This window comes from Paroedura picta, chromosome 1, assembly GCF_049243985.1.
Source record: "Paroedura picta isolate Pp20150507F chromosome 1, Ppicta_v3.0, whole genome shotgun sequence".
NCBI classification, from domain to species: Eukaryota; Metazoa; Chordata; class Lepidosauria; order Squamata; family Gekkonidae; genus Paroedura; species Paroedura picta.
The window spans coordinates 195,363,625-195,388,774 of NC_135369.1; the positions used below are offsets into that span (position 1 = coordinate 195,363,625).

The 25,150-nt window shown below is 47.7% G+C and overlaps 1 protein-coding gene across 1 annotated transcript; it reads left to right on the forward strand.

Annotated features, from left to right (window-relative positions):
* The first annotated feature begins 488 nt into the window (after positions 1-488).
* LOC143826789 (uncharacterized) lies at positions 489-21,377 on the forward strand. The gene is made up of 3 exons (XM_077315812.1): positions 489-1,230; positions 12,319-12,435; positions 17,260-21,377. The coding sequence occupies exons 1-3, from the start codon at positions 855-857 to the stop codon at positions 17,358-17,360; spliced, it is 594 nt and encodes a 197-aa protein (XP_077171927.1). The 5' UTR covers positions 489-854; the 3' UTR covers positions 17,361-21,377.
* Positions 21,378-25,150: the final 3,773 nt, after the last annotated feature.

Sequence of the window (25,150 nt, forward strand, 5' to 3'; positions counted from 1 at the left end):
CTATGAATCCATAGCTAAGGAGTCATTACCAATCTCGCTCACCCACTGTCACCTGCCACCCCCTTGAGCCTTCACAGAATCAGCCTCTGCGTCAGATGGCTCTCCAGCCTCTGTTTAAAAAGAGTTCCCCGAGGCTGAATGGGGGTGGATGTGGGGCATGGGAGGGCACCCAGACTGTTCTGGGAGTTCCAAGGTGGGTCAGTGCTGCTTGTGTTGCCCAGTCTCATGTCCGCATTTGAAGGGGTGGATCACAAACGTATTGCTCCCCACCTCCCCCATGTGGGGATACAGGAGACTGCTTTGCAGTGGGTGATGTTCTTCCTTTGCGCTCGGGGGCAGGGGGTCCCATTGGGGGGAACCAATTGCACTGATACCAGCATCAGTGCAGAGCTCTGCAAGGTGCAATACTCTTCCTGACATTATTTAACATCTCTATGCTCCCTCAGTATTCCTGTCTGTAAAATGCCGAACTCTCACGAGACCTTGGTGAGAACTATCTCCACAATCGCCCAGTTTCTCCCTTGAGAAAGCTGAAAGAGAAACGTGGGGAAGAGTGCTGGGTGCGCCCCACGGAGGTGAAAAGTTCCTCGGACTGCAACTACGTGAGCCATAAAGGCAACGGAAGCACAGCTCTGTGGACACTCTGCTGCAATACCCAGAGCAAGGCTGCCAGCTGCGGAGGCAACCAGTCCTCCGCCCACAAGGGCTGTGCTGTGACACAGCCTGTTTCACAATCACAAGGCTGGCTGGCTGGCTGGCTTCAAAAGGACACAGCAGAGTGCCAAGCACCTCCCGGAAAGTTCCTCCGCAGTCCTGCAAGCAAAGACCCAGGCGGGCCTCCCCCTCGAGGAGCCATGGCACTTCTCCTGCACCAGCTCTTGCTCCTTGCTGCAGACTTGATGTTTGCTTCGGTTCTCTCCTGCCTCTTTTCTGTAACGGGCAGCCTCGTGGTGGTTGGCCTCGTCAGCTACGTGGTGGTCCTCTCCTGTGGCGCTGGGGCCGTGCAGACGGCAAAGAAGAACATCCGCCGGATGAAGCAAGCTGCCCAGAGCCGCATCAGAGAGGCGGTTGGGACAATCTTGGGCTTGGTTGGCTTAAGAGGGAGAGCTCTGGGCACCATCCTGAAGGAGGAATGCCCTTCAAGCCTCCAGGTGGAACAACTCCCAGCTTGCGAGAAGAAACACCAGGAGGCCAAGGAGGCTCCGATGGGCAGCCGTTCATCTTGGGCAGGTAGTTTCCTGAGCCAGGTGGCTTTTCTGATCTTACGGTCTGTTGTCGACTGGGGTGGGTTGGCAGGTGGCAGATCTGGGTGTTTTCAGTCTTCATCCTTAGGGAGGTTTTATGATTTTCTTTTACTTCATGGATTTCTGATAAACAAAGGACTGTGCTCTGCTCCTTAGACTTTCTGGAAAAAAGCCCCAGAAGGCTGCTAGGTGTTAAAAGAGGATAGATTCCAATGAGTAGCTGTGTTGGTCTGAAGCAGCACAATAAAATCAGAGTCCAGGAGCACCTTTAAGAGGGCTTGCACTCGGAAGCACATGCCTTGAATAAATCTTTGTTGGTCTTAAAGGTGCCTGACTGGACTCTGATTTTCCTGTGAGGAGTGATGGGTCCAGCCATGTTGGTCTTTACGGTGAAGTGAAATTCCCATTAAATGTCGTGGCTCCAAGCAGCCATTAATTCCAGCATGGACTTTTGTTCAGACTCACAGGAATTTATGGTGGAATTAATGTTGTTAGTTTCTAAAGGGCCACTGGGGAGCAGAAAGCACTTAGCTGGCTATTCATGGCTATTTGTGAGGGGAATCCTGGCCTTCTCTCAGCCTCAGGCTCCTCGCAGTGCAGGCCTGAGCTCCTCTCAGAAGCCACAGCTGTTTCACTGGTTTCCCTCCAAAACCAGAGTTTAGAGTCAGCCTCAGCCGCTCTTTCCCCACTTAGCCTGCTTTATCTCCACAGAAAGAGCCTCTTGTGGCACAGAGTGGTAAGCGGCAGACATGCTGTCTGAAGCTGTCTGCCCATGAGGCTGGGAGTTCGATCCCAGCAGCCGGCTCAAGGTTGACTCAGCCTTCCATCCTTCCGAGGTCGGTAAAATGAGTACCCAGCTTGCTGGGGGGTAAACGGTCATGACTGGGGAAGGCACTGGCAAACCACCCCGTATTGAGTCTGCCATGAAAACGCTGGAGGGTGTCTCCCCAAGGGTCAGACATGACTTGGTGCTTGCACAGGGGATACCTTTACCTTTTACCTTTATCTCCACAGAAAGGGGCTGGGACTTCCAGAGTCTCCTGAGAGCAGTTCTCTCCCATCTAACACTCCGGAGAGGCAAGCTCTATCTCCACACATTTATGAGTTCAGTTTGCTTACAGCCAAGGAAGCAAACCCTGAGGCCGGATCCTGCCAGTCTGTCTTTCGCTGAAGGATCAGACCCTCTCCACTTTCAGCTGACAGTCTCTCTCTCCCCACGCCACCTCTGGCTCCTCCACCTTTTCCAGGGAGCCTGATTGACCACTGGCTGCTTTGCTCACCCGCCAAAGGCCCAGAGGTCTGAAGGCTCATGCTAGTTACTCTGGGTTACCTCAGTCCAAGTTCTGCCATTCACAGCGGCCGTATGCAGGTAGATTTTGCCACTGATAATGTATCTGAAGAAGAATTCCGACTCCGACTGGGAGGATGGGTGCCTTTTGGACATCTGCAGCCCTCCTGTAAGGGAAGGGGCCCGCCCGCTCCAGGGCCAGGAGCCTTCGTCTAACTTTTTGAACCATGACTATTTGTTGAAGCGAAATCCCACATGTCTGCTAAGTGCTGCTTGCTGCACATGCCATAATGGGGAAAAGTGCTCAGCAGCACAGATCTATCCCTTTCGATAAAATGTGTCAGACTTCCTTCTGAAAGAAGACCCCCCCACCCCCTGTTGCTCTTCCCCATCCCTTTTGGGGTCCAGGGTCATGCCTCAGGAGGGAAGTGGGGGGACACTCCTCTTGGCTCTATGGGAATGATTTTACACCGCTGAACGGTCTGCAATTTAAGGTCAGTCTCCGGATGAAAACCAGGCCTTTCCCATGGAGTTCCATGGCCCCATTTCCGTTCCCGCTTAGCATGGCTGTGAGAGGAACTGTCCTCGATCATCTCCTCCCTTGCTGCTTTTTTGTCAGAGCTTTTCTCCCCTTTAGTGTGATGTTCACCCCACAGGCATTAAAATGTATTTTGTATACGATGACCCAGTTACATAGCAAATCAAAGTCTTTATTCAGGGGACAGGAAAGTGTTCGGGTAGCCCTTCTCTGATCATTTGATTGACGTTTTGGTTGGGGAACCCAAAGGGCTGAACTGATCCCTCATCTTCATTCCTGTCAGCAACTTGTGAGTGTGTGTGTGTGTGTGTGTGTGGAGGACACTTCACAGCCTCCATTTAAAAACTGGTATTTGGTGTTCTCTTGAAAGAAAACACGAGATAAAAATTTGCAGTCAGAGATGAGGAGGAATAATAGAATACAGAATCAGACAGGCTGGGGTGTTAGGGGGTTTGGTGTCTGTGGTATAGGAACTCTGAGTCAATGAGGGTCAAGATTTCTGCGCTAGTAATTCTGAGTTGAGAAGGGAAGGGAGAATTTTGGGCAAATGCAGCTTCTTCTGTGATGGTATCAGTGAATGATAAAAGGCATCCCCTGGGTTTTGGCCACTGCAGGGCACAGAGAGTTGCACTGGATTGGTCATTGGCCTGATCCAACATGGCTTCTCTTATGCTCTTACTAGCACGAGATATGCTAATAATTGGAACCATTTTTTGAGTCAACCTTTTATTTGATAGTGGGATGAACGCAGATTGTTTTCACTCCTCTGGCCAGTTATTAGTTTCCCAGATTTTCTGGCACAAAGCTGCAATGGTTTTGATTGGTACACAAATCAAAATGGGATTTAGAGCTGTATCAAACAAAGTATAATGTCCTGGTGAGGTGATATTACCACTTTACTCAACTCTGGTTCGGCTTCACTTGGAATACTGTGTTCAGTTTTGGGCACCATAATTGAAGAGGGATGTAGAAAAACTGGATCATGTCCAGGAGAGGGCGACGAAGATGATGAGGGGTATGAGGAATAGCCTGGAGAGAAGACGAGTAAAAGGTGATATGCTAACCATCTTCAAGCACTTGAAGATCTGTCACATAGAGGATAGAGCAGAGTTGTTTACTGTTGTCCCAGAAGGTAGGACCAGAACCAGTGGGCTGAAATTAATTCAAAAGAATTTTCAGGTTAACATTTGGAAGAAGTTCCTGACAGAGCAGGTCCTCAGTAGAACAGGCTTCCTTGGCAGGTGGTGGGTTCTCCTTCCTCAGATGTTTTTAAGCAGAGGCTAGATAGCCACATGGAAAAATGAGGACATTAGCCCGACTACCAAATGTAGATTAGTTAGATCTATCACATTTACACCCCCTTCAAGGATCGCTGCCTTGTTGTGGCAAGGGGGCTTGCGTAGCTCAGTGAAGCTATGAGCTATGCCGTGCAGGGCCACCCAAGACGGACAGGTCATAGCTGAGAGCTCTGACAAAAGGTGATCCACTGGAGAAGGAAATGGCAAACCACTCCAGTATCTTTGCCATGAAAACTCTATGGACAGTTCCAATAGGCATAACAATATGACGCTGGAAGATGAGCCCCTCAGGTCGGAAGGTGTCCAATATGCTACTGGGGATGAGCAGACGGCTAGTACGAGTAGCGCCAGAATGAATGAAGCGGCTGGGCCAAAGCCGAAAGGACGCTCAGTTGTGGAAGTAACTGGTGGCGAAAAGACAGTCCGATGCTGTAAAGATTTTTATTCCATAGGAACCTGGAACGTCAGATCCATGAATCAAGGCAAGCTGGACGTGGTTAAACAAGAAATGAGAAGACTGAGCATCGACATTTTAGGAATCAGTGAACTAAAATGGACAGGAATGGGTGAATTTAATTCAGATGACCATCAGGTATACTACTGTGGACAAGAATCTCGCAGAAGAAATGGAGTAGCCTTCATAATCAATAAGAGAGTAGGAAAAGCAGTCTTGGGATACAATCCCCAAAATGACAGAATGATCTCAGTTCGAATCCAAGGCAAACCATTCAACATCACAGTGATCCAGGTCTATGCCCCAACCACTGCTGCTGAAGAGGATGAAGTTGATCAGTTCTATGAAGCCCTACAACACCTTATAGAAGCAACGCCAAAAAATGATGTGCTTATCATCATGGGGGATTGGAATGCTAAAGTAGGAAGCCAAAAGATAACTGGGATAACAGGCAAGTTTGGCCTTGGAGTACAAAATGAAGCAGGGCACAGGCTGGTAGAATTTTGTCAAGAGAATACAATGGTCATAGCAAACACTCTTTTCCAACAACCCAAGAGACGACTCTACACATGGACATCACCAGACGGTCAACACAGAAATCAGATTGACTATGTACTCTGCAGCCAAAGATGGAAAAGTTCTATACAGGCAATAAAAACAAGACCAGGAGCTGATTGTGGTTCAGATCATGAGCTTCTTGTTGCAAAATTTAGGCTTAAATTGAAGAAAGTAGGGAAAAGCACTAGGCCACTCAGGTACGAACTAAATCATATCCCCGACGAATATACAGTAGAGGTGACAAATAGATTTAAGGAATTAGATCTGATAGACAGAGTGCCTGAAGAACTATGGACGGAGGTTCGTGACATTGTACAAGAGGTAGCAACTAAAACCATCCCAAAGAAAAAGAAATGCAAGAAATCAAAATGGCTGTCTGAGGAAGCTTTACAAATAGCTAAGGAGAGAAGGGAAGTGAAAGGCAAGGGAGAAAGAGAAAGATACACCCAATTGAATGCAGAATTCCAGAGAAAAGCTAGAAGAGATAAGAATGCCTTCTTAAATGAACAGTGCAAACAAATAGAAGAAAACAATAGAATGGGGAGGACCAGAGATCTTTTCAAGAAAATTGGAGATATGAAGAGAACGTTTCATGCAAAGATGGGTATGATAAGGGACCAAAATGGTAGGGACCTCACAGAAGTAGAAGAGATTAAGCAAAGGTGGCAAAATTATACAGAAGAACTATACAAGAGCGAGCTTAACATCCCTGATGACCACAGTGGGGTAGTTACTGACCTGGAGCCAGACATCATGGAATGTGAAGTCAAATGGGCCTTAGGAAGTCTGAGGAACAATAAAGCTAGTGGTGGTGACAGCATTCCAGTTGAACTATTCAAAATCTTAAAGGACGATGCAGTAAAAGTGCTACACTCAATATGCCAGCAAATTTGGAAAACTCAGCAATGGCCACAGGATTGGAAAAGGTCAGTTTACATTCCAATCCCAAAGAAGGGCAATGCCAAAGAATGTTCAAACTACCGCACCATTGCACTCATTTCTCATGCTAGCAAAGTTATGCTCAAAATCCTACAAGCTAGGCTCCAGCAATATGTGGACCGAGAACTTCCAGAAGTACAAGCAGGATTTCGAAGAGGTAGAGGAACTAGAGATCAAATTGCCAACATACGCTGGATGATGGAAAAAGCTAGGGAGTTCCAGAAGAACATCTACTTCTGCTTCATTGACTATGCTAAAGCCTTTGATTGTGTGGAGCACAACAAATTGTGGCAAGTTCTTAAAGAGATGGGAATACCAGAGCATCTTATTTGTGTCTTGAGAAATTTATATGCAGGTCAAGAAGCAACAGTGAGAACTGAACATGGAATCACGGATTGGTTCAAAATTGAGAAAGGAGTTCGGCAAGGCTGTATACTGTCGCCTTGCCTATTTAACTTGTATGCGGAGCACATCATGAGAAAGGCGGGATTAGAGGAGTCACAAATTGGGATCAAGATTGCAGGGAGAAATATCAACAACCTCAGATATGCAGATGATACCACTCTAATGGCAGAAAGTGAAGAGGAACTAAAGAGCCTGTTGATGCGGGTGAAGGAGGAGAGTGCAAAAGTTGGCTTGAAACTCAACATCAAGAAAACAAAGATCATGGCAGCCGGCCCTCTCAATTCCTGGCAAATAGATGGGGAAGAAATGGAGATAGTGACAGATTTTATTTTCCTCGGCTCCAAGATCACTGCAGATGGGGACTGCAGCAAAGAAATTAAAAGACGCTTGCTCCTAGGGAGGAAAGCTATGGCAAATCTAGACAGCATCCTAAAAAGCAGAGACATCACCCTACCAACAAAAGTGCGTTTAGTCAAGGCTATGGTATTCCCAGTTGCAATGTATGGCTGCGAAAGTTGGACCATAAGGAAGGCCGAGCGTCAAAGAATTGAGGCTTTTGAACTCTGGTGCTGGAGAAGACTCTTGCGAGTCCCTTGGACTGCAAGGCGAACAAACCGGTCAGTCCTAGAGGAGATCAGCCCTGACTGCTCTTTAGAAGGCCAGATCCTGAAGATGAAACTCAAATACTTTGGCCACCTCATGAGAAGGAAGGACTCCCTGGAGAAGAGCCTAATGCTGGGAGCGATCGAGGGCAAAAGAAGAAGGGGACGACAGAGAATGAGGTGGATGGATGGAGTCACTGAAGCAGTAGGTGCAAACTTAAAAGGACTCCAGGGAATGGTAGAGGACAGGAAGGCCTGGAGGATCATTGTCCATGGGGTCGCGATGGGTCGGACACGACTTCGCACATAACAACAACAACAACAATCACATTTACAAGAACCAGGGCCATTCCGCACCAGGATCTATATAGTAAATTGGTTGCGGAACGAAAAAACGCCATTTTAAATAGTGGAATTCGTCGTTATGCATACCTGCCTTTGTTGTGGAATCCAGTTGCGTTTCTATCGTTTCCCACAGGTTTCCAGTCTCGGCAAAAATCGCTAGCCAGGAAACGATATTGCCGAGCTGTGTCCCGCCCCTGGCCGTCAAGCAGCCAATGGGCGGCCGTTATCATGCTCCCAAACAGCCCCTTTCCCTTTAAGGAAGGTTTTTTTAAAAAAAACACACACGTTGCAACGAATCTGCATTGATTCATTGCAACGGAGAGACCCATCTAGCTAGCAGGTGGTGTTTGAGCTGCCGTTTCATCGCTCCCCTCGAGTGAAAAAAAATCTCCCCCCGCACGGGTGTGATTTCGGCCGAAAATAAAGGGAAAAATAATGGGAAAATAAACCAGCAAATGGGGTTGTGTGGTGCTTGGTGACTTAAAACAGCTCTGGGGAGGGACTGCAGCTGGGGAAGCCTCGCTGGGTAAACGAAGGCTCGCCGGTGCATTGATCTCCGCTCGCTCGGAGAAAAAAAAATGGCGATCGCTTCGCCGGAAGATCAGAGGAGAGAGCTGGGGGGGGAGGGACTTTGCAGAAAAAGCAACAATGGGAACGCACAGAACTTTCCCGCTAGTGTTGCAGATTGGTTGCAGGAGTGTAGCACTTTCCGGAGGGTGAATCCACTTTTTGGGATTTCCCTGAAAGCGCTACAATGAAGCACTTTTTGCGGATTGGTTTCAGGAGTGTTGCAGATTGTCAACGATGTTGTGCATAACAGCAAAGCAATAGCGATTTCAATTTGCATCCATTGTGCAATTTTGAAGGAGTGCGGAATGGCCCCCAATTATGGCTGTGAAAGTTGGACAATGAAAACATCGGGTAAGAGAAGAACTGATTCATTTGAACTCTGGTGATGGTGAAGGTTTCTGCGGGTTTCAGGGACAGTAAAAGACACAAACAAGGAAATACTACAGTGCGTAAGGTCTGATATATCATTGGTGGGCAAAATCATGAAACTCTGGCTCACTTACTTTGGCCATATCATGCGATCCAACTCAATGGAGAAAGCTATTATGCTGGGACTGGTCAGTGGAAAAAGGAAACCAGGCCGACAAAGAGCACGGTTGTTGAACGCAATTGGATGGACACTGGCCAGAACATTGCATGGTTGAGGGAGACAGTGCGGGACTGGGATCATGACGGCAGCTGTGCCATGGAATCGCCAGGAGTCAGACATGACTGATTGGCTGACAACAATAACAACAGATAGCTACCACAACAGCTGTTGTGAATTTAGGCAGATTGTGAATAGGTGGGCAGAAGGGATTGCGTCAGTGCTTGGCTCTTGTGTCCTTTTCTTGAATGCCCAGAAGAATGCTGAATGCCTCTTTGGGGTCAGAAGGCAAATGTCCTCCAAGCCATACTGGCCAAGGATTCTGGTTTTTTTTTTTTTTTTGGGTGGGGGCATCATCTGGGCATGAAATCGGGGGTTACTGAGGGTAGGCAGCTATTTGTCCTGCATAGTGCAGGGAGTTGGACTAGATGACCCTGGAGATCCCTTCCAACTCTATGATTCTATGTCTCTTTCTTTGCATCTTTTCCACAGCTGCATAAGGGCGTGAGTCTAAATTTAACTGTGGAGGAGATGTTGAAAGCTCAACCCAGTCCCCGCCCATCTTATCTTACTCTGCTATGTTGCTTCACGTAATTGACTCCTTGGCCCAGCTCATTGTAAGAATCCAGGGTAGCTGGGTAGAATTGTGGGTGGACTTTCTTGAAAGACCAGAGTAGAGTATCCTGCATTCTCTCGTAGTTGTTTGGGCAAGCGGTGAAGTGGGTGAGGAGCCAATTGCACATGCAGCCTGGCAGAGAGTTAGGGCTCAATCACAGCTGCCCTGGAAGACCCTCCTCCCAGGGGGAGAAAGACAAGTGGCAACAACATGGACTCTTTCAGAGTTCTTTTAACGTTGTGGAATACACCAGCAAGTTCGAGAAGCTGGCAAACAAGGTGAATTTCATTATGAAGCGACTGGAATGAATGAATGAATGAATGAATGAAACCAAGAGGCAGCTTTTTAGAGGTGTTCTGACCCCCATGATATAGAAATGGGCACTTAGGAGAGGAGACCCAAGCATCCTGGGGGGCAGGATTACATTCAAAAGAAACAGAAAGCTGCCTTCAACTGGTGAAATTGGCAGAACAGCATCCTGAACATCCAAAACATGCACCTCCCAGGGCTGAGCTGGCGCAAGGGCAAGTCAGCAACACCAGGATCCAGCGCTTGTGACAGAGGTGGTGGGGAGGCCCACGGAAGCTCCTGCACACGGGAATTGGCAGCTGAAAGCGATGTTCCCCAGCAACACGCAGCAAAAGTGCGGAGGGCCGGGTGCCCAGCTAGAGGGAGCAACGGGGCATGGGTGAACAAGTTTAGAGTCTAGTGTCACCTTTAAGACCAACAAAGTTTTATTCGTGAGTGCCAGAAAACCACCTTCCCTGCCCCTTCCCACTGTTACCCTCCTGAGCATCATCACAGCACGTGCCCACCCTCCCTCCGCCACTGGGCTGCCTTCCCAGTGGGGCTCTATCTCCTTTCGTGCCTCACGGGGGTACAGCTAAGAATAAGTGCCCGGAGGGGGAGTTATAAAGGCAGGGCAGAAGGCTGGCCAAGGAGCAGTATGTGTTGGATATAACTCTGTGCGATGTCTCCTGACTCTAACAGGAATTCTCTTCACTATAGAGTTAGTGAGATAGATAAGAACAATGACCACTCACCTTTTAGAATCAGAGAATCCGAGAGTTGGAAGGGTCCTCATGGGTCATCTAGTCCAACCCCCTGCACTATGCAGGACACTCACATCTCAATCGCTCATCTACTGTAACTTTTGATCTCACTGATCGGTCCGTGGAGAGTAAATTCCTGTTTCCTGAGTCTTCTATCCCTCTTCCTCCATTCCATACGCCTGCAGCATGATAGATGCAGAGATGCCTCCAGCATCTTTCCCCGTCCAGCTTTTTGGATTCGAATAGGAATCTTCTTTGTGCAGAATTAAGTTCACTAATAGATAGTTTCTATATTAGTTAAGTACAACCTTGGAGAATGTGCTTTTCTTTGTTCGTTGTTTTCTGAGTCAGCAGCACACTGTGCTTATCAGCCAACCTTGGTACACTGCTAACTGTCAGGATGTTAAGACTTTACAACAAGTCTACCAAAATTCAATGTCCTTGAGTATGGGGGATTTGCAGCCTGATGAAGCAGCTTCATGGAGTTGTGTATAATATACAGGGATCTCTGCAATTGCTACTAATCTGGAATACTGCAGGGGAGATCATATGACTTTTCTACCAAACGTCCTCCAATAAACAGACTCTTGTAGCAGCAAAAGAGTCTTTATTAATTGGTATATAAATTGATTCCGGGCATGCTACAGGCCTTTGACAGAACTGCCAGACCAGGTCAAGGTTTCCTCCTTTAGAACCAGGCCCATCTCGCTCCCAGTCTGGTTGTCTGTTCCCAGACTCCAGGTGCTTCTTTGTTATCACCCAAGAAAGCTGAAAAGCAGATACACAGATGTAAGACTCTCAACCTCCCTGACATCAGGATATAAATCTGAGAAATAAGGAAATAATAATTTAAAAAATCTAGTGAACACTTCTGCATTTATGAAATATTAAGGAAGTGACCAATAACAGTTCTCTGGAGCCCGTGTAGCTTTTTGCACAACGAAATTATTTCGCACAATGGGCTTTATTGCTAGTATCTCAAAAAAGCCTCAAAACACATTGGATAAAATGATGGGTGGACGCCTATCTATGGTTCTCCTCTGGAGAGCCAGTTTGGTGTAGTGGTTAGGAGTGCGGACTTCTAATCTGGCATGCCAGGTTCGATTCTGCGCTCTCCCACATGCAACCAGCTGGGTGACCTTGGGCTCGCCATGGCACTGATAAAACTGTTCTGACCAAGCAGTGATATCAGAGCTCTCTCAGCCTCACCCACCCCACAGGGTGTCTGTTGTGGGGGGAGGAATGGTAGGCTGCTTTGAGCCTCCTTCAGGTAGGGAAAAGCGGCATATAAGAACCAACTCTTCTTCTTCTTCTTCTTCTTCTTCTTCTGGTCAGTGGGATAAAACTGAAATCAGCCACTTTTTAAGGTGACCCCTATTGTCAGGTACTTTGCAATAGATGGGGTTATTCCTGGATCAAAATCTGCTAATGATAAAGATGCCACCCAAGACTCATCAGGAAACGGGCGTCTGGGACAGACGAGCGATCCCGAGAGCGTGGGGGGTGGGGTCTATTCCAGTAGCACAGCCTCCTGCATTTTCTTCCCCATCCTGAGAACGTGGGGTTCAGAAGGGAAGCTTAGCAAACATGTCATGATTATAGATCTCAAGCTTCTCTGCCTTTTGGCTAAGATCAAGTGTAGTGTAAGCTTCCTTCCAAGAGCTCCGATTTCAGCAGATTACAGAGTTCTGCCCAATGACAAACAGACCAGTGAACTAAAAGCTTCCCTTTGTTTAGCCAACACCTTCGATTTCAAAGTGCCAAAGAACAATGAAGGATATCATGCTATGGGAAGGCTAAAATCCATATTTTCAATTTGGCAGGAGGGCCCTGTTGGGCGAAGATGCCCCCAGGCACAATCTGGGAAGAAGGGAGAAAAACATCACCAAGAGATGGACCCAAAGCACCTGTGAACCAGAGGAAAGCTTCCATGATATCTGGTAGGAACTGCACCCGTGTGTTTGACAACCCATGCAAGGTTAGATTGTCTAACCCAGGGGTCATGGATGTGGTATCCTCCTGGTTTGCACATGAACACACTGTGGACATTTCATGGCGGCCCAGAACAGAACGGTGGTTCTTAGTCGCCATGCCTGAACAATGTGGGCTCCATAGTGTATGCAGAATTTATTTATAATCATTCTTTGGAGCTTCCCTTTTTTGACTCATATACAACCTGCCTGGCCTTAAAAATATATTTTATGCCAATATAGCGATGGTTGACGTGTGTGTTTCTATAGCTGTGACCACTGAAGAAAGCCCTGAGGGTCAGAATGCACGGGTGACTCTACATGCATAACCAGGATTGTGATTCTCTGGATTTGGACAGGCTGCTTCATCTTGTTGCTGTATACTAGGATGCAAATTCTTAGTGGTCCTTTCAGGTGTCCTTTTTAATCATATGATTCGGTGCCCTGCGTAATAAAGAATAGCGTGGGATTTTTTAGTTGGTCAACCTTTGGGTTCCCAGCTTGATTTTCAGGGTGGGTATTTCCCCCCTTTGTTTTCCTCTGTGTGATGACATGCCATTTCTCCCATGCCATTTTCTTGACCCAAAACAATGGGGTGGGGTGGGGGCTGGAGATGCAGTGTTTAGGGAGTGCCTGCTGACTTCAGTGTAAGTAACGTTCCCATCTCTGGGAAATGGCTGAAATCCTCCCCCAGTAACCTTTACCTTCCTAGTAGATACCAACTGGCAGAGATTGGCAGCACTGGCTGAGTCAGCTCACATGTCCAGACTGTGGGGATTGCAAGTACTGAAATAGGACTTTGAGTCGCCATGATCAGAAGAGGCTGGAAGTACCAATTGACACACGTGGAGTTTCCTCTCCTTCTTCATGCGATCAAGTTGCTAGGGATACAGAACCGTGTTAAGAAATATTTCTGTGGACCAAGAACCAGAGGATGTCACGCAGGGCTTGCCATGGCCTCTTCTGCAATCACCGCTGGGGAAGCACCACATCAGCTGCATGCCAGAAACTCCATCACAGCCTTGGGCACAGGCCAGAGTTTCTATCAGCTGCTCTTTTAAGGGGCTCAGGGTTTTAGCGGACTCTTGGTTGCAGGTTGCTTTTGCAGCTCACGACGGATATCTGTCTGGCTGTTGTTGGGAGGCATTAGATTGTTTTGGTGGTTCATTGGAAATGGCTTTGAAAATGTTTATCCTGAAACCAAAGAAAGAAACTCCCATTTTTTCAGGGCTGCCAGCTGTGAAGTATCTGGAGATCTGAGAGGGGATACTTGGGAGGATCTTCATTCCTCCTAGGCTGAATGGCCAACTACAGAATCCACCCTGCCAGGCTGCCTTATGCTCCAAGGGAACTGAGCTCTGTAGTCTGGAGATGTTACCAACCTCCAGGGCAGGCCTGGGGAGCTCCTGAAATTATAACTGGACTGTAGACTACAGAGGTCAGTTCTTCTGGAGCCAATGGATGCTTTGAAGGGCAGACTCTACATATTATACCGTGCTGAGATTCCTGCCCTTCCCAAGCCCAGCCAGCCCCAGGTTCCACCACGCCAATTGGCAGGAATTTCCAAATCCTGAATTGGCAACCCTGCCTGGAAATTGTCATTATGGGAGAACTCCAGATCCTACCTGGAGGTTGGCAACTCTAGTTGTGCTGGCACTTCAAAACAAGGAAAATTGTGAGATTGTGGTAGAATGAGCCTGCTCTGACCTGCAGGCCCCAATAGGTCCAACTCACACCCAATTTCCTCTTTGTCTCTCTCTCTCTGTCCCTCTTTCTCTCTCTCTCTCTCGGGTGACAACGGCCACCACCTGATTGTGGCATGGAATTGCCCACTGAAAGGGTCAGGAGTCCCAGCTTCCCTTCATAACCCTGAGGCCTTGCCTTTGTGTCTCCTACTGCTCAGCCCCTGGCCACTAAGGGAACCATCTACTGCCGAGCGCGCTCCTGGAGGAATAGCTGTTCCCCAATCTACAAGACTTCTCCCCTTCGTGGAGCTCCCCTTTTTCAATAGTGTGTCCAAGATGATGGAGGTCTATGTGGTACAGAGAACCACTACCAGCAGCCAAAATAGAATAAAATAATAATAAATATTCTAATAATTATAATTACTTAATAAAATAAAATGACGGAGAGCAACTGGACTTACTTCTCCCTCTGTGTATGACTCTACTCGGAGAGGGGAACTGTTAAAATACTCACCTGAAACCTCCATGTTTCTTCACATAGATGATGAGGAAATGGTATCTTTGGTGTGCCAGAACAGCTTGTCTCCAGGTGTACTGGGAGCTACAGTCAGTGACCAAACCCCCAAAATAAGGGGAAGATATAAGCTATTTAAATCAGGGGTAGTCAACCTGTGGTCCTCCAGATGTTCATGGACTACAATTCCCATGAGCCCCTGCCAGCGTTCGCTCATGATAAGGGGCTCATGAGAATTGCAGTCCACGAACATCTGGAGGACCACAGGTTGACTACCCCTGATTTAAAGGATTTTCTGGGGGCTAGACACCACCCTGCAGAATTTTCTCCTGCCACAATTTCACCTGCCCCCCACACATGCAACAGGATTCCCAACAAGATTTTTCAAAGGTCTAAGGGAATAGAATCTGTGCCTGGTTATAAACCCACTCAAGCCTGGATTGATAGTAGGTTTCAAAAAGTCCACGCCTAGGTTTGTAACATATACTCTAAAAAAAGGTAAAGGTATCCCCTGTGCAAGCACTTGGTCATGTCTGACCCTTGGGGTGACGCCCTCTAGCGTTTTCTTGGCAGACTCAATACGGGGTGCTTTGCCAGTGCCTTCCCCAGTCATGACCGTTTACCCCCCAGCAAGCTGGGTACTCATTTTACCGACCTCTGAAGGATGGAAGGCTGAGTCAACCTTGAGCCGGCTGCTGGGATTGAACTCCCAGCCTCATGGGCAGAGCTTCAGACTGCATTTCTGCTGCCGTACCACTCTGCGCCACAAGAGGCTCAAACATATACTCTAAGATAGCCTTAATGTTCCAGTTTCACCTCCCACTGTTGCTGTGTTTTTTTCCTATTTGAGGGTTTGAAAAACGGGGTTATCAAGGGATTGCTAATGAATCTGTGTTGAAATGAGCGGGGTGGGGAGGCAACAAAGGGAAATGAAACTGGAACATTGTGGACTGGAAGACACCCAAGTTTCGTGGCTGATCTGAAGAGAAAGGGCGGGTAATAATACCATAAATAATAAGAATACAGGCAGCAAACACCTAGGGGTTACCCAATCAGCCCACAGATCTGGCATCTCCACCTCTCTTCAGTTCCTATTCTCGTTAAACTAGCCCTTTCCTCTCCCTCCCAGCCCACAGAAACATAATTGACTAAGGGCCAAAGTAGACAATCCTGAGTCCGTAAATCTGTAACAGGGACTGAACACCATTTTAAGACCTTGGTGTTTTACTTTTAAAACCAGATTGAAAACCCTGTAGGGACTTTAAAAAGTTCAAAAGGTTCTAAAATGTCACTATGACCCCATGATGGACCCCTGACATTATGATATCATTTAGTTTGACCCTAGAGCTTCCACTCTTTCGCACTGTACAGTTTCAGTTGGTTTGTTCAGAGTTCTACTTCTGCTCTCATTGGATAAGAGGGGCTGCAAATGTCTGTGTTCTCTTGGTCAGATTTCGTGAGGCAGCCCCTTCCACTGCTGAACTAGACTCAAAGAATCTTAGAGGGGGAAAGGGCCATCCAGGCCATCCAGTCCCACCCCCTGGTCAATGCAGGACCAGCCTCAAGCATCCAGGAGAAGGATCTGTCCAGCTGCTGCTTGAAGACCGCCAGTGAGGGGAAATTCCCCACCTCCTTAGGCAGCCCATTCCCCTGCTGAACTACTCTGTCAAATTCCCCTCCCCCTTATCTTGCTGGTACTATTCTACATGTAGTTTAAAGCCATTATTGCGGGTCCTCTCCTCTGCTGCCAACAGGAACTGCTCCCTGCCCTCCTCCAAGTGTAAAAGGTATCCCCTGTGCAAGCACCGAGTCATGTCTGACCCTTGGGGTGACGCCCTCTAGCGTTTTCATGGCAGACTCAATACGGGGTGGTTTGCCAGTTCCTTCCCCAGTCATGACCGTTTACCCCCCAGCAAGCTGGGTACTCATTTCAACCTTTCAAATACTTAAAGAAAGCAATCATGTCTCCTCTCAACCTCCTCTTCTCCAGGCTGAACATTCCCAGGTCCCTCAGCTTTTCCTCAGAGTGTTTTGTCCCCAGGCCCCGCATCATCCTTATTGTTCTCCTCTGAACCCTCTCCATTTTGGCCACATCCTTTTTGAAGTAGACCTTCAGAACTGCACACAGGACTCCAGGTGGGGTCTCGCCAATGTGGTATACAGCATAGGGATGATGACATCTTGTGATTTTGATGTGATGCCTCTGTTGATGCAGCCCAAGACTCATTTGCCTTCTTTTCCACCGCATCACACTGTCTCCTCATATTTAGCTTACAGTCCACAAGTACCCCAGGATCCCATTTGCACACACTGCTACCCAGAAGTGTATCTCCCATTCAGTATGCATGCTTCTAATTACTATGACCCAAATGCACTTATCCTTATTGAATTGCATCTTGTTCTCATTTGCAACTCTATATCTTCTGGGGTGTTTGCTGCTCCCCCCAATTTGGCGTCATCTGTTCCCACTCCAACTTGAAAAGACATGTTACATTTTAATATGAGATAAGAAACAGGCATCAGTTGTGATTCTAGGAGAATTCCAGGCTGTCCATTGAGTTTGGTAACCCTATTTTTATCTTTTCCTGGTTGCAGTCCTCCTTTCCATCCTCTTTGCTCCATCATACTGGTACCTGAAGAAACACTTCCAGTTGCTTTCTGCTCTGCTGACCAGCCTGAAGAGATCCAGGGACTGACAGGTGACCGTTCCCCTGCATTTGCATCCCACTCACAGAGACCAAAAGGAATATTTGATGTGGGTGTATGTTCAGACCAAGTCCAGGGCATTTGGATCAAGATTTTGAGCAGCTGGATGATTGGAGATGTAGACTTGGATGAAGATAGACAATTGGCTGCAAATGTCTGGCTTGGACTGGGATCTTTTATGAAGACATGATCCCTTCTGAAAGAACCAGATTCCTCTTTCCTGAAGAATTCCTTCAGGAATATATAGGCTAAACTGATATTCTTACTACTGGTATTGACAAAAATGCCTTACTATGGATTAGGGAGGCCTCTTTTAGCACATTAAAAATGCAGTCTGATGCAGAATCAATCCAGCCTAAGTCCATGGACTGATTGTCTTGATGAGATGCTGGGGATTGAAGTGGAGATCTCATGTAAAGTGGATGCTCTACCACTGACCCACGGTCTATCCCCTAAATATGTTGGAATAGGCAATATCTAACACACAAAAATGAAGAGAAGACCCAGGTGGGGGCAGGAAGAATACAGTTAATTAGGATAGTGAGATGACTACCTTATCTCTTGCTAAATGTCATTCCTTGTCTGTCTCCAGAAGCATACTGGGCCCATAACCTTTGTTGGCAGAGTAATTAACACAGCAAAGGTGCACAGCTTGAATAAAGTTTTATCTACACTATAATCTGGTTACATACCTTTGCTGGGTTAATTGTGCAACATGGCCATATGCTGTTCCTCTTGAGGAGCAGACTATAAAATTGTATATTCTGTGTATTCTTGCAAAAGGATTCAGTTTCTGCAATGGGATCCCGGTAATTAGGGGATGAGGAAGGAAGGTGGTGGAAGAAGGTGGCTTAAATGGGATATATGGGAATGTATGTACCATTTCTTGCCTTTGACCCACCCCAAGATACAAAGATGGCAGGGGTAGGAACAATAGCCTTTTCCCAACATTGGTGTTGTGTAACACCAAGTCCATAAATATATATATTTCAAAAAGTATTAGTTAAACTTGTAGGCCACCACTGGAGCAGAATACAGACACGGCATATGCGATTAAGTCCTGGGTGTGGGAGGGTGAGACTGCCACCCTGAAAGAGATGGCCCCACCTGGGTTCTCAATCCTCCACCAAGTCTGGACAAAAAGTTCTGTGTGGGAGTGTGATACTAGTCTGATAATCTTTGTCCTTCAGGGTATTCCCAGGAATTGTATGTGTTGGTCTGGTGGGGGACATGGTGAAGACTTTGGCCATCTGTCTAATGTACCAATTACCTAATGCACTGGTGGATGCCTACCTGGGGCCCCTCCCCCTCCCACCCCTTCCAGGCCCATCATTGGCCATTTTGGGAGTGGGTGGCAGGTTAACATTATCATATATGGTCATATCACACGATAAATATTTAATAAATGTAAGAAATAATTAACTCCCACCTATTTGGGAAACCCTTCATGTGCCATCAAGAAACCCCAGAGTTTCATGAAACTTTGGGTGAGAAAGCCTGAATTATACCTTGTGGCCAACAGCCACTCATGGGCCTCTGCTCCATGTTTCTCTAATCCTCTTTTGAAGCTGTCTATGCATGTAATCAACCACCTCTTCCTGCAACAGGGAATTCCACAATCCAGGTTGATCCCAGGCCTTCACTGTGGCTCACTGGCAGAGTCTCAGCTTGGTCTGCCGAAGGTCCCAGGTTCAATCCCTGGCAGCATCTCCAGTTTAAAGGACCGGACAGTGATCAGCCTGCAGAGCTGATTGCCTCTCTGAGTAGACCTCGATGGACCAAAGATCTGATTCAATGCAAGGCAGTGCCATGTCTGTCATCCAGGCCTACCTCATCTGCAAAGCAATCTGGGCCTTGGTCCCTGGCAGAAGCAACCCCATGAGGAATGACGTGACCGTTTAAAACATAGCCTATATGTCAAGTCTCTAGGACCTCTGAGATATTCTATCTCTATGTATCAGTTAGGGGCAATGAGATAATGCACCACCAGTGTGCATGAGCCAGTGCTATGAGACTTGAGAAAAATCTCCCCCGTGCTTTCTTTTAAACAATAAAAACTTGAGTGTCACATTTACAGAGGCCATGGTGCTTCACCAGCACGGTGTAGTGGTTAAAAGCAGCAGCTTCTAATCTGGCAGGCCAGGTTTGATTCCCTGCTCTTCTTCCCCATGCAACCAGCTAGGTGACCTTGGGCTCGCCACAGCACTGAGAAAGCTTTTCTGATAGAGCAGTGATATCAGGGTTCTCAGCCTTATGGGGAGAGGAGAGGAAAGGGAAGGCAATTGTAAGCCCCTTGGAGACTCTTTCTGGTAGAGAAAAGTGGCATATAAGAACCAACTCTTCTTCTTCTTCTGTTAAAATTGCCTGTGAAGCACTAACAATTTGGCTTCAAATTCAAAAGAGACTGTAAGTGAATACTAATGTATTTTCTGACTTTACATCAGTTCATCTGTAGTCTAAATGTGAAACAATTTACTTCAATTTGAAATAGTTTTCCTTTGAATTAGAACTTTCCCCAACCTGATCAAAATAAAGGTATTAGCTATTTGGCAATTTTAAAACAGCCACCATCATAATTAAGTGATGAAATAAAATAAGTGGGGAAAGGGCATCTTTCCAGTTTTACAATAATAATAATATATCCTGCCCTTCCCATGAGGCTCAGGCCAGGTAACATCAATAATTACAGTTATAAATAGCATTAAAACCATCCTATGGAATCACAGAATCATAGAGTTTGAAGGGTCCTCCAGGGTCATCTAGTCCAACCCCCTGCACAATGCAGGACGCTCACAGCCATATTATAGCAATCCAATCAATGTACAAGTACTCCAGGATATCCACCAGTCATTTAGATATTGTGTGTGTGTGTGTGTGTGTGTTTTATTCCTCGCTTGGAGATCTTCTTTTGGTGTTTCAACAAGCTTTTCACCAGGGAGGCCAGCCAATTATAGTTTGGTGCTGCATTCCCAGCGTCAACCACAGGCCTCGTGGAGAACTGAGCGGGGTTTGGCCAACTGACTGTGGTGCCCTTTGGGAGTGACAGAAGCAAAAATACTACATGTGAGTAATAAAAGTGAGTCAGATGCTGGGGAAGATAATCTTCAGATTAGTTGTTGAGCCTGTGATGCATTTTCAAATCTGGTTGCGCAGAGATATGTTGAAATTCTGCCTTCAGAGATAAACGCTCCCTGGTGAAAGGAAGCAATGAAGCCAGTTTTGATGAAGGAATCTTGAGACTCAAGCTTCCAACATACAACAGAACTTTGGAGAGACCTAAGTTTAACTTTCAGGGGGGAATAGCTTTGCCAGTTAGGGAATAAAATTCTTTGGCACTTTCACTTGGAAATTATATATTTATTTCAACCTTCAGTGAATATTTTTGGAAGAATAGTTTCCTTTCTGCCCCCCCCCCCCCCCCCCAGCCTACTACACATGAGCAGTTTGCCTCTGACAGAGAAGACTCCTCTTGGAGCATCATTTTAACAATGGCTGGCTGAACTGAAGGCTTCTGAGAAGGGAACTCACACCCACACTGTATCCCTTGCAAGGAGAAAGACTGCAAGCGGAGCTCTGTGAGGGCCACAGCTCAGGACATCCCTGCAGGTAAAGTTTTAAGCCAGCAATTTCTCAAATGGGGTCTGCATGCATGACCTCACAAGGGCATGGTGAGAACTGCAATGAGATGCGGAGCCACAGGTCAGAGGAGTCTTGAGGTGAACCCCCTCCCTCCCTGCCTCACACTCACCCGGCAGGCTCCCCTGAAGCCTCTTTCTCTGTATGGAAGCAAGATGGGAACAAGATGAACTACCTTGAGGGGGAGCTGTTGAGTCTGCAGCAAGGTTGGTGATGCTCTCTGAATAAGTCACACAAATGTTAAATGTTATTGTCTGAGAAGGCCTTGCATTCAGAGAAGGGGTTGACACCACTGATAGATTTGCTTTTGTGTGCCTTTAAAAAAGATCAACAGGACCAGGAGTTTTGTTACGGATATAATAAATATTATTCCTGCACCCTTGATGACTTTGTAGTGTTTTTCCTTAACGTGTCTTGCTGGGCATGGAGAGTCAGGTGGGCAGCTGTGCTGAAACAACAGGACAAATCTTCTTATGGAGCCGTGGGCCTGCAAACCAAGCAAGACTCGGTTGGACAGGAAGGGCCTGCTGGACTCAGACTTTGCTCTCTTGCGATGGGTGTGAAGGAAGCTGGACCTCTGGCTGGACCCCGCCGGTCTCTATTTTCTTACCATGAGAACCCCCCGAAACATTCTTCAGGCTTTGAGACACCCCAGAAGTGGTGTTCAATCATGCAGACTATGGTGGGGAAGCACAGCTGTGGACATGCCCACCTGGGGCCCCTCCCCTTCCCACCCCCGCCAGGCCATTTTGGGAGGGGTTGCTGGGTTGACATGACCATATATGGACTTTCAAAACTAGGTTCAATAGTACCTTTACTCTTTGTTGGCCTTAAAGGTGCTATTGGACTCACTTTTTGTCATACATGGACATATCACGAGATAACATTTTCAAATAGTTACCACCCACCCATTTTGGAAATCCTTCAAGGCTAACAAGAAACCCCAGAATAAAATCAGAGTCCAGGAGCACCTTTATGACCAACAAAGATTTATTCAAGGCGTGAGCTTTCGAGTGCAAGCCCTCTTCCTCAGACTATGAACTGACCATCATGACAGTGGGAATATAAAGCAAAAATTAATCCTGTTAAATTAGTCCGAGGAAGAGTGCTTGCACTTGAAAGCTCACACCTTGAATAAATCTTTGCTGGTCATAAAGGTGCCTGTCTGGACTCTGATTTTATTGTGCTCCTTCAGACCAACCTGGCTACCCATTTGAAAGAAGCCCTGGAAACCCTGATTGAGAAAGCCTGGGCTGACCCCTCACAGGAACAGCTGCAACGTGGCACCAGAAGCCACGAAGGAACTCTGTTCCACGTATGAACTCTGTTCTGTATTATGGCCAGGCCTAGAGGGAGGCAGGGTCTGGAGTGGGCGCTGGTGGCTGCTCAGCTGAACAACTAGCCCGCTCTGTTACACCAGCCATTCACTTAACTGGAAGGCAAATCCCCAAGACAACGCAGGAACAAGCCACTAGAGGGAACCTGGCAAAGAAAGCTCCTACACAGGATGACAATGCGAAAAAGTACCTCTCTGTACACCCATGGCTTAATGCAGGGGTAGTCCAACTGCGGCCCTCCAGATGTCCATGGACTACAATTCCCATGAGCCCCTGCCAGCGAATGCAAACGCTGGCAGGGGGTCATGGGAATTGTAGTCCACGGACATCTGGAGGACCACAGGTTGACTACCCCTGCGACTAGTGCATACCCATTAACCCTTTTCAGTTTTGTCAACCTGCTTTGAGACTGAGGAGATACATTTGCTCTGGGACGCATCAGCCACAGGCACAAGGGGCTTCAAAGTGTTTTGTCATTTCCTCTCTACAAGGCACCATCGTGTGGGGAAAGGGTGGGATATTTCTCAAAAATGAGTTGAGCAGCTGCCCAGGAGCACCTTCAACAGGACTCTGGTTAACAATGTTTTTATTTTTTACTCCGGAAGATGTCACGGCTTACAATTTTTTACTCAAAATACAATGAAAAGCCATTGATTGCTAGCAGTGAAAGCAGTTGATTTACTGGGGAACCCACAAAAGACTGGCTCAGTTCCCCTCTCTCCTGCCTCTCCCGCACAAGCAGTGGGCTGGAGGGACGGCCTGGCCGTTTCCACCCTGGAGGCTTCCTGCTGGGCTGCCGGCTGGAGTTTGGGCTGGGGCAGGTTGCCCCACCTCTCCTACATGGGGGGGGGGAGCATTTGGCCCAGTGCATCTCGCCTGCCCCAGATTTGCGCTCCTCTGTGGGAACCTGGGCAGCAAAGTTCCCAGTGCGGAAGCTGCCTTCCAAAACCTCCAGGGAGGAGCGCTTTTTGTCTCCTGTGTCATTTCCCCCTTGATAAGAGCGCTAAATGGGTCAGTTCTGGTCCATGGGCCATAAGTTTAGCCCCTCTGCAGGGGCAGAGTTCTCTAAGGCCTCCATGAAGAATTAAGCATGCCTTAGATCAGGGGTAGTCAAACTGCGGCCCTCCAGATGTCCATGGACTACAATTCCCAGGGAATTGTAGTCCATGGACATCTGGAGGGCCGCAGTTTGACTACCCCTGCCTTAGATGTTCCATCTGCAGATTTAGCTCTGATATTAAAGTTTTGGCTATTCCAGCATGCCACTTTGAATTTCGGTTGACTTTCTTTAGCAACTGACATGTCTTATAGAATAGGCTCAAATATGTGGGGGTAAAATCAGAGTCCAGTGGCACCTTTAAATGAAAGATCTATTCGTCCCTGAATTTGTCAACATAGAGCTCACATTCTAAACATGCGGAGAGATCCCCCCCCCCCCCAGTGAACCATGTCATGGATGCAGGGCATTCTGCAGGCGGAGTGAGGGGGGTTGACAGGGTTCGGTTTTTAAAATATATTTTTACTGCTGTATTATTGTTTTATATTTAAGCTGCTGCAAACTGGCTGGCAGGAGTGGCAGCCTAGAAGTTGTATGAATTAATGAATAAATAAGACAATGATTTAAAATTCTATGTTAATGTTTTCAAACCTCATTTTTATAACAAAGATGTTAAAAGTGCTCTCCCACAATAAGAGGCATTTTAAATTCACAGATTTGGGCCCCTGTTTCCAGAAGGGCCTCAATCCCTTGTGGAATCTCGCTCGCTTTTTATATGTTATCTGAATTTACATCCCTGCATAATACATTCATGACTCTTTGTGTGCTTTTAGAGCACGTCTCTAACTCTGTAGTCTGCAGTTTCTCTTGCTAAGAGTGCTTCAGCACTATAAACAGAGGGTGATCTCTGGGGTTTTGGACTGTCTAGACTCAGAGCAGGGGCTCCCAGCCAGGGCTCCATCAGGGCTCCATCAGGGCCGAGAGAGGCAACAACGTCACTGGCCTCCCTCTTGTGTCACACAGCCCCCCCCCCCCTTCTGGTTCCCCACCCGAGGGGAGGCTGGAGAATTTTGGAAAGGGGCCAAGCTGTATTTTTACGTGTACAGGTTCTCTACCACCCTCGGTCCACTTTGGCCAAGAGTGCCGTTGTTGTTGTTAGTTGCGAAGTCGTGTCCGACCCATTGCGACTCCATGGACAATGATCCTCCAGGCCTTCCTGTCCTCTGCCATTCCCCGCAGTCCATTGAAGAGTGTGGTGGATAAATGTAAGTCAATCCATCCATCCATCCATCCATCCATTGGGTGTTGGTACTGTGGAAGCCCCCCACCCCAGTCCTGTTGGGGTCACCACCCTGGGGAAGGCAGGATGCTGGGAGGGGGGTCTCACCCTTCCAAGCTGATATCTTTTCTGGGGGGGGGGGGACGTGGGACGACGGCTGTGTGTGTATGTATGTATGTATGTATGTATGTATGTATGTATGTATGTATGTATGTATGTATGTATGTGTTGGCTTCGAAGCCGCCCCTCTCCAAAGGAGCCTGCCGGAGGCTTGCAGCGCCTGGAGGTCAGTGGCACTCCCAAGCATTCTCCAGCTCTGGCCGGGAGAGGGGCCACGCGGCGAGGGCGGGGCCGGAGGAGGGGCGGGGCTTCAGTGGGCCCGCCCTTTCCCCTAGGGGAGCGGCTCCGTGCCCCCTGCGGGAGATCTCCAGGGCCCGGCGGGAGGGCCCGAGCGCGCCTTGGCCCCGCGGGAAGCCTCCTGCCGGCCCGCCTCCGCCCGCCCGCCCGGTTGCTATAGGAGCCTCCGCGCTC

Excerpts from the sequence above, each read along its gene's own strand:
- LOC143826789 (XM_077315812.1), top strand. The coding sequence starts at position 855 with ATGGCACTTCTCCTGCACCAGCTCTTGCTCCTTGCTGCAGACTTGATG. Across the intron at positions 1,231-12,318 it reads CAGCCGTTCATCTTGGGCAG|GAGGGCCCTGTTGGGCGAAG; the intron begins GTAGTTTCCTGA and ends TCAATTTGGCAG. Across the intron at positions 12,436-17,259 it reads GAAAGCTTCCATGATATCTG|TCCTCCTTTCCATCCTCTTT; the intron begins GTAGGAACTGCA and ends TCCTGGTTGCAG.